We start from the raw sequence: 9,480 nt of genomic DNA, 5'->3' as shown, positions 1-9,480 counted from the left end.
GTCAAGAGCATCGCGGCTGAGCTTCTGCGAGAGTGTAGCTCTCAGCTCGCTCAGGTCACAAACGATACTCTGCAACTTGGCCTCTAGTACCTGCCCCCCATAGGCGAGACGCTGCTCAACTGAGGCTCCCAGTGCCCCAATCTGCTGCCGCATTGTCTCGGCCGCGCTCGCCGCCTCGGCCTGGGCGCTCTGAAGGTCTGCGAGCGAGCTTCCGGCCACCTTAGTATCAGAGAGAGCGGCTTCGAGGTTCGCAGTGCGCTCGTCGGCCGCCTTTCGCACCGCGGCCAGCTCAGCGCGTAGCTCTTTCGTGCTGGCCTGTGCCGCGCACAGCCCCTCAGCGCAGGCACGCAGCATCGCATGTAGCCCGTGCGCATTGAGGCCAAGGACCTCACTGAGGTCGAAGTCCTTGCCCGCCACCTGCACTACGCTCGTAGCCATTGCTGTCAATTCGGAATGCGGGCCGAGGCCACACTTGGTACAAACCGCGCCAGGCGATGCGGCGACGGCCGCGGCCCAAGCGAAACGGTGCCCAGTTATGCCACGTGTGAAGTCATCAGGTTTAGTCGTTCTCGCGACGTTCTTTTCTTCTCTTTACAAACTTTCGCACGCTCAGCACCTGGACGAGGTCACATGGACCACCAAGAACTGGCACGGGCTGCAGATGCAGCGCTTGTCTGTCGTCCTCCACACCGCCGTGGCGTGGCAGACGGTGAACGAGCTAGCGTGCGGGGAGAGCGGCATTGTGCATGGTGCGTGTTAGTGCCAGTGCGCGCCAGTCCCGTGCCCAGTGTCGTGTGAGGGAGCTTTTCGTAAAATTCTTCTCTTTCGGCCGCTGTGCTGGCGCTTTCACAACTTTCGGAGGAAATCGCCTCATCCTAATACTCCGCAAGGAATTGTTGTCACGGGATTTCGGACCAGCGTCTTGCGGCGGCCCGCGGCGGGCCCCCGTGGACAGTCGTCCTCACTGCGCTGGAATGCGCAGCGCGTCGCTAGCGCTGGGCGGCACGCTGCTCGTCGCTGCGGCCAACTCGCAGCGGCCGCACTGGTTGCCAGACGCAGGTAGCGCATGGAGCGTGTGGGACGGGTATTACCTGGCCCCACATGCACTGTACCTGTCTTGTGAGCATGGGCACTATGCCGATCGCGTGCTGGCGCTGCGGGCTTGCGAGCTCAACTCTCGCTGCTCCGCTGTTGCCACCGAAAAGGGCATCTGCGGCGGGGAGTACCGGCTGACAGTCGATGTCGACCAAGAGCTGGTCGCCTTTTCTGAGTTGGGCTCTGAGCTAGCCATGCGCGTCTACACCCTCGATCGCTCTGCCCTCCCCGAAGGGATACGCCCGCACATCAAGCGGTCGCTCGGTTCATCGACACCTTTGCCGCCGCCACCCTCGCCGCCGCCGCCCTCGCCGCCACCGCCATCTCCGCCGCCGAGCGCCACCCCCACACCAACCGTTTCGCCAACGGCCGCACCGACGTCGTCACCCACCGCCTCGCCCACCGCCTCACCCACCTCATCGCCGACGGCCTCGCCGACTGCCGCCCCGACTGAAGGCCCCAAGGCACCTCCACCACTACCTCCACCACCGACTCCTCCGCCGCCGTTTCCGCCGCTCGTCTTTATTGAGATCACGGACGTCAAGGTTGAGTACGCTGCGATCGAAGGCACCCCTGTCGTAGACTTCACCGAGGCGCTGACTACGGCTGCGTGCGCCGGTACGGACAGCTGTGAAGTGACGGTGACCGCAATCGTTCAGAAACAGACGATCGAGATCCTGGTTTCGGGCCTCACTGACGCCCAGCTGGAGGCGGCGATCCAGTCCATGTGTGTGACAACGTGCACTGTCTACAAAGCCTCCCCCCCCGCCTCGCCCCCCGCCATAGGCCGTCGTCGCCTCCAGAGCGGTGGCGGATTGTTTGACGTCGTGGAGACATACCCTCCGGACTCAGCAGAACGGATCTATCAGATAGACACCAGCCCTGCGTCGATTGCTGCGGCCATCACAGAAACTAGCGGCGAGACGGTGGACGCCTCTGACGTGACGAGCAGTACGGAATCCTCGGAGGTTGAAAGCGAGCTGCAGGTCGAGTCGGAGGGGGACGGAAGTACGGTCGACAAAACAGCTGTAGAGGCCGCCTTCACGGCAAACCTCGCCGACGAGCTCGAGATCGATCAGAGTGCAATCGAAAGCGTAGTGAAGATCATCACTCCGCCGGCACCACCGCCATTGCCGCCGCCCGAACCGCCCTCACTGCCACCGTCGGTGCCCCCGCCTTCCCCCGCACCCGCACCCCCGCCGCCCTCCCCGCCGCCACCCATACCACCGCCACCGTCCCTGCCGCCCTTGCCGCCGCCGCTACCCCCCTTCTCTCCTGGCGCGGTGCCCAAGCCGCCACCGCCGGCCGCTCCGCCGCCGGCTTGCACCGACGAACCCTCCACGTGGATGACTGAGCAAGATCCACCCTTGACGTGCGACAGCTGGTCGTGGGGCCTCGCAAAGTACTGCAACAAGAGTCCGGTCTGGGAATCGGGCAACATTTGTCAGACCAGCTGTTGGATCGCAGGATACGGGTACCAGACCGATGTGTGCGCGAGCCCCCCGCCGCCGGCCGTGCCACCCGTGCCGCCGTTCTCCCCCCCGTACAATGCATGCACCAACATAGCATCCTCTTGGATGGATAAGCAAGACCCACCGCTCACGTGCACCACTTGGTCCTGGGGAATGAAGCAGTACTGCAACAAAAACGACGTCTGGATAAGCGCAAACACCTGCGAGTTTAGCTGCTGGGATGCGGGCTACGGCTACAGCGGCACCGACTGCTCGCCGTCACCGCCCGCGGCGCCACCCCCTCCCATCTGCAGTGACGAGCCGACCAGCTGGATGGAGAAGCAAGACCCGCCGCTGACTTGCGCCGGATGGTCCTATGGAATCAACAAGGAGTGCAACAAGAATGACAACTGGATCGCCGCGAATTTTTGCCAACTTTCCTGCTGGGAGGCGGGCTTCGGCTACCCGGGGGACAACTGCCTAGGGAAGGAGCCGGCCCCGCCGCCGTTGCCGCCACCGGCAGCGTGCACCGACACCCCGACCTCCTGGATGGAGAAGCAAGACCCGCCGCTGACGTGCGCCGGTTGGTCCTATGGCATCAAGAAGGAGTGCAACAAGAATGCCGAATGGAACGTCACGAAGTATTGCCAGCAGTCCTGCTATGCAGCTGGCTTCGGGTACGAGGGCGACAGCTGCGTCCCCGCGACATGCACCACGACGTGCACCGACGAGGCCTCGTCGTACATGGAGAAGAATGGCCTCACGTGCGCCAACTGGGGGTGGGGAATCGAAACGTATTGCAACAAGGACGAGTGGTGGAGTCAGAGCATGTACTGCCAAGCCTCCTGTGACGCTGCGGGCTTTGGGTACCCCGGGGTGGTGTGCTGTCCTACACTAGCACCGACTACTGCACCGACCACAGCACCGACCCTAGGCGTCCCACTGGCCTCTGGCCCATGAGGAAGCCAAGGAGGAGCCAAGACAGCTCCCGCTCGTGAGTTCTGCAAGGGTTAGGTTCCAAGCGAATCGGATTCTAAGGAGGGCCGGAGGGGAGTGGTGGAGTGGCAGTTTCAATGGGGATGTGGAGCGACGGCGTGTGGCCGGGTGTGGGGCAGAAACGACTGCGCGGAATCGGTGTGAGCCATGAGCCCCCATGACGACCTACCGCGACCTACGTAATTATGTTGACGTTGAGCTGTGTGCTCTCTCCGCCTACGAAAAAGCAGCGCGACGATGTGCGCACCCGCACGCCGCACGAACACCCGCACGCACTACACACGCACGCACGCATGCACGCGCACGCCGCACGCGCACACACACACACACACACACACACACACACACACACACACACACTCAATGACACAAAGTCATCGAGCTCTCTCGAGATCTAAGTGAAATCTCTGCGTCATGCCGAGAGCGTGCGAGATACGTATGTGCGTCGACGGCTCGGGAGCTGTCGTCCCGCCCCGTGATTTTGCTTGATTCGAGGTCCGCGCGTGTCTCCCCCCGCCCGCGCCGCGCGCCGCCCCCCGGTAAGGATGTGACGATCGAAAAGAAACGCGCAGAACCGGTTGTGATCCATCCTCGGCTGATCGACCCGCACACCCGCGCACACCCACGTCTGGGCGACGCACGACGCTGGTCAGAACCATGTACACTGACAACAAAAAACTGGACATCGCATCGCGGGCACACACGCGACTAGCGTCTAGCGAACGCACACGGCCCGCAAAAAACCACGGCACGTGGGCCGTCTGCGTCAGGAGCACTGGACGTTAGGGTTGTAGGGGTTTACTCGCGCGCCCTTGCCAGAGTCAGCCGGGTCTCGGTCGGTCCAGTCGGGGAGCGCGCCGCCCTTGTAGGCCTCCGGCACGTCCCAATCTGGCCTACAGTCTCCGCGGCAGCAAAGTTAGGGCGTGTGTGGAGCGGTGCCGCCCGCCGCGAGGCTCTCCCTCGCCCGTCATACCGCCCGGAGCGCGCGTGCTGCGGCGTGCCCTTGTCGCAGACCCCCACCTCCTCTTTGGCCGCGAGGTCGTGCGATGCGAGGCATGGCGGCTTGGTGCCGTTGAAGGCGCCACCCCACCCCGGCGGACCGAGCGGCGCCTAGAGCAACGCGGCGCCCGGCGTGACTCCCGCAAGGCTCGCAGCAGCCGGAGGGGGGAGGGGGGTTCGCCCGCCCCGGCCGACGGCGGGCGGAGGCAGGTCGAGTTGTCCTGCGTCAGGTACCTCTCCTGCAGCACGCCGGCGTACGTGTCTCCGCGGCCGCGGTCGTAGTGCCGGATCAGGTCGTCCTCGCAGTTGATCTCGATCGACCGCGGGTCGCGCTTCGGCGTGAAGCGCTGCAGTGCTGCGTACCCCTTGAGCATCTCGTAGCAGTAGTGCGTCACCTCGGGACACGTCGCGGACGTGTCATGGACACGTCCTGGAAGGCTCCCCTTGAGCAGTAGCGCGTCACCTCCGCCGTGTCCATCTGCAGCATCCGCTCGAACCCCCGCTGCGCGAGCGAGCGGGCATACTCGGGGTCGCGCTGCAGCTCGCGGATTACGTCCGGCACGTCGTCCACCGTGTCGGCAGCCGCGTAGTGCACGCCCGGCAGGAACTGCTTCTCGAAGAACTCGTAGTTGAGCGAGTCCGTCCGCACCTGCGGCGCAGAGGAGCGGTGCGCCGACGCGGCGAAGGGCGCACGCCGCAGCGGTCGCCGCCGGCGCACCCAAATGACGACCGAGCCGCAGAGAAACAGGTACCTAGGGCGAGAGTCACCCGCCGCCTGCCGCGCGCTGCTGCTCTCGGCTGCGTTGGTGGGAGCAGCGGTGAGGGGAGCAGCGGTGAGGGGAGCAGCGGTGAGGGGGGGGGCAGCAGGGGAGCAGGTAGGAGAGGAGCCGTGAGCAGCAGCAGCGCACTTGAGCTTGTTTGCGTACCCGTTCGATCCGACGTTGAGCAGGTAGCGGTAGCGGCACATCTCCTTGAATGAGAAGCCGCACTTGTTTTGCAGCACGCCGCCGCGCGTCACGTTCGGCTCGCCGACCTTGCGACGGCGGGGCGAGGGCAGGGGGCGTGAGAAGGGGGAGAAGAAGAAGGCTGCCCCGCGGCCGGCGCCGCGCACCTCGAAGCACGAGGGCGGCGTCGTCTTGATGTAGACCTCGTTCACCATGAGCAGCTCCGGGAACTGCTCCGCGTAGTGGTAGATCGCTCGCCGGTTGGGCGAGGTCTTCATGTTGCCTACTCGCAAGCGCGGCGTTTCCGTCAAGAGGCGCCGTTCACAGCCCACCCGCTGGCCGAGGGCTTGGGCGTGGCCCGTGAAGACAGCGCGGTCGATCTTCGCGTCCCACCCCACCTACCGCCGGAACGAGGTGCTGCGGGATGGCGGTGCAAGCCGGGGCCGCCCTCTCGCGCCCCCCCGCCCACCTCCTTGCCCATGGCCGCCAGGTTCGGGTGCGACTCTTGCCAGCGAGGCGTCTTGAGCGGGTGGGTGCACGCCTGACTCAGCACGGTGACGCTCACAGCCCTCCGCGGGCGGCACGCAACAGCCGGCGGGCGAGCGGGGCGGCGGCGGGCGGCGTAGCGCGGGGCGGCGGCGGGCGGCGAGCGCGCGCCTTGCCGCACCGGCTGCGTGGCGGGAAGAAGGAGAAGTCCGGCCACGGCAGGTCGTGCGTGAGGCTGTTTGCAGTGGGCGAAAAGACGGGAGGGATCGCTTGCCTCGCGCCTGCAGGAAGGCTCCGAGACGGTTCCGAGAAGGTTCGGCGAAAGGGCGGGCAGGGCGGGTAGCCTCGCGCCATACATGCGCATCATGTGCGCGGCGTCGCGCGGGATCTCCATGATTGGGTAGTCGGTGCCCGAGAAGACGGCGTCGAGGTCAGGGAGGTTCGGCCACGCCTTGAGCGTCAGCAGCAGCGGCATCACCCGCGCCATCGCGTAGTTTCGGTCAAAGAAGATGGCGCGGATGTCTGTGATGTACAGGCGGCCTCCGATGACCTGCGCGCGGTGGCACCAGGTGGAGATCTTGCACTTCTGCTCCGCCAGCCGCAGGCCCGACCGCGTGATGCCGCCGTTGAGCTTCGCGAACGGCCGCAGCGAATTGAGGACGAGATCAGTCCAGTACCAACGGTGATGCGTCGCGCCCGCTGACAGCGGCGGCGGCGGCGCTCGTGCAGCTCCAACGGTGACGGAGAGCGCACCGGCGGCCGCCGGAGCGCACGGCTCGCACGGCGCGGCTCGCTTATCGCGCAGCGCCGTGACCTCGATCTCGAGGCGCTTCAGCCGCGCTTCCCGCTCACGCACCGACTGGCACTCACGACTGGGCACGCTGCCCTCCGGCCGGAGGACGAGCGAGGCGATGAGGCCGAATACGACGCCGACAGCGAGCGAAGCGGGCTGGAGCTTGAGCATGGAGCGACAGGAGCGTTCGCACCGGGCTGTGCGGCGGCTGTCCAGCCACTGCGGCGAGGAAAAGAATCTTCGGCGAGCAGCCGGCTGCACCTCCTCATGATGTACCTCCGCTTTTGGGTGGAGGTGACACACACACACACACACACGCGCGCGCGCGCACACACACACATGCATGCATGCATGCACAGACACACAGCCCCTTCCGCTCCCCCCTCAAGACCTCAAGGATGAGGACACACACAGGACGCTAAACATGGGCTGCAAGGCGCGCGGGCAGCCCGGCCAACCCTTCGACCACAAGACCGGCCACGGCTACGTCAAGGCGCATCGCGGTTTCTACCACGACGCGATCTTTGTCAAGCGCAACAACTTCAACCTGCTGCTCCACGAGACGTTCGGCGGCGGCTTCTCGCCCACCGCCGTTCTCAAGCTGCGCCGCCTCGCGCGCAAAGTCGCGCGCGGCAGCGTTGACCGCACGGCCTACTCGCCCAAGTACTCGCTCTCTTTTATGTCCCACCATGCAGAGCGCATCTCTCTCTCTGTTGTGCGAGGCGTGAACCGCGCCATTCGCTCTCACCTGGCAACCCTGTCTGCACGTCTCGCGCGCGCGTGAACAGGGCTCCAGGCCCCAAATTACGTGTGAGTGTTAGAGTTGTTTGGTATTGCTAAAAATCTCTCTCAGGACGCACCTCTAGCGAGGCCCGCATAAGTATGATGTATGTGGGAGACTCCTGCCGCCGCCCCTGCCACCCCTGTCAGTGTGCCTGTGGTAGCGAGAGACTGCCAGTGAGAAGCTGGAGGCAGGTCGCTAGACTGAGATGAGCACAACAACTCTAACACTCACACGTCATTTGGGGCCTGGAGCCCCTGCAAAATGATGTTTATGGAGGTTTAAAGTTTGCGGGGGGGGGACAGCTTTGGGCGGTCGACTTCAATTTTGGGGGGTTTACGACGGTTTTGGGCATCCTGCCGACGCGCTACAGTGTTAGCCCCACTGCACATAAATAAGATGGACACCTCAACGGGAGGGCCCTCGCAGCAGCCGGGGCCGACGCCTGCAGCCTTAGTCTTGGCCCGATCCGGCGGTATGCCACGGGTAGGCGCGTTGAGGCTTGCCGCCTCCTCGGCGCCAACGCGGATTGTGCCGCAGCGTGCGATTGCTGCCAGACAAGAGGAGGAGCAGAGCCGCTTGGCGATAGGGCCAGGCAATCGCATTCGCCCCGTGGGCGTTGCGGACTCGAGCAACACCCGGGTCGAGGTTGCTGCGCCTCGTGGCGCAGTGATGCAGCATCGCACGCTCGTTGCGGGGGAGGCCCAACAGAGACAACCTGCGCGGGTCAGAGACAACCGACCTCCCTTCCCGAGAAAAAGAAGAAATCCCCCGAAGTGCGACCGCGCACCCCGGGGCCCTGTTCACCGCGCTCTCAAAAACACAACCACGGCCCGAGACGCACAAGGGAAGGGACGCAACGACAGTCAGAAGTCAGTGCTCGGTCTTGCTCACGCTGCTCCTCCCTGGGTCTCTTCCGGCAATGCTTAAGATTGTCCTCCTCCCGGTCGGCGCCTTCGCCGCCGGAGCCGATTGGGCACGCATCGGTCCTTGGAACATCTTTGATGACCAAAACGGCAAGGGCGAGGCGGGCACGCTCGCGTGCGCGGCATCGCCGGCTAAAAACCCAGACCTCATCTACGCGGGCGGACAGAACAACGGTGTGTCGAGCGGCATCATCAAGAGCGTCGACGGAGGCAAGCACTGGACGCGCAACAGCAAGGGGCTGTGGGACACGCGCATCCTCGGCGTCTGGCTCCACCCCGATGCCCCCACGGGAAGTCACGTGTTTGCCGGCACGCACAGCGGCGTCTACGAGTCCACCGACGGGGCGGCCTCCTGGACGCTGTGCAAGGAGACGCCCTGTTCACGCGCTCTAAAAGCCCTGTGTGGTGGCGGCGTGCCGGCCCTGTTCACGCGCGCGCGAGACGTGCAGACAGGGTTGCCAGGTGAGAGCGAATGGCGCGGTTCACGCCTCGCACAACAGAGAGAGAGATGCGCTCTGCATGGTGGGACATAAAAGAGAGCGAGTACTTGGGCGAGTAGGCTGTGCGGTCAACGCTGCCGCGCGCGACTTTGCGCGCGAGGCGGCGCAGCTTGAGAACGGCGGTGGGCGAGAAGCCGCCGCCGAACGTCTCGTGGAGCAGCAGGTTGAAGTTGTTGCGCTTGACAAAGATCGCGTCGTGGTAGAAACCGCGATGCGCCTTGACGTAGCCGTGGCCGGTCTTGTGGTCGAAGGGTTGGCCGGGCTGCCCGCGCGCCTTGCAGCCCATGTTTAGGCGGCGGGCCTTCTCTTCGGTGTTGCCGAAGGCGTAGGAGTGGCCAACGGAGGCGGGCGTGCCGCCGCTCGAGGCGTTACCAACGCCCGCCGAGGAGGTCTTGAGGAGGGCGTCCAGAGCTTGACTTCATTCACCTCATCGCATCCTCCCAGAGAGATGAGACCGCCAGTGGAGTTGGGAGTCCACACCGTGCACCGCGCTGCGAGCCTGTCGTGTC

The 9,480-nt window shown here is 65.0% G+C and overlaps 1 protein-coding gene across 1 annotated transcript; it reads right to left on the bottom strand.

The window, feature by feature from the left end:
* Window positions 1–4,082: 4,082 nt before the first annotated feature.
* EMIHUDRAFT_441372 (hypothetical protein) lies at window positions 4,083–6,970 on the bottom strand. The gene is made up of 11 exons (XM_005786448.1): window positions 6,323–6,970; window positions 6,143–6,252; window positions 5,955–6,026; window positions 5,811–5,883; window positions 5,653–5,768; window positions 5,450–5,574; window positions 5,260–5,293; window positions 5,005–5,190; window positions 4,727–4,936; window positions 4,507–4,652; window positions 4,083–4,435 (listed from the first exon to the last, which is right to left on the bottom strand). The coding sequence occupies exons 1-11, from the start codon at window positions 6,933–6,935 to the stop codon at window positions 4,309–4,311; spliced, it is 1,812 nt and encodes a 603-aa protein (XP_005786505.1). The 5' UTR covers window positions 6,936–6,970; the 3' UTR covers window positions 4,083–4,308.
* Between the last annotated feature and the right edge of the window lie 2,510 nt (window positions 6,971–9,480).

Source organism: Emiliania huxleyi (genome assembly GCF_000372725.1).
Source record: "Emiliania huxleyi CCMP1516 chromosome Unknown EMIHUscaffold_151, whole genome shotgun sequence".
Taxonomy (NCBI): Eukaryota; Haptophyta; order Isochrysidales; family Noelaerhabdaceae; genus Emiliania; species Emiliania huxleyi.
The sequence above is the reverse complement of the archived record's forward strand: the minus strand, read 5'-3'. Positions and strand labels throughout refer to the sequence as shown.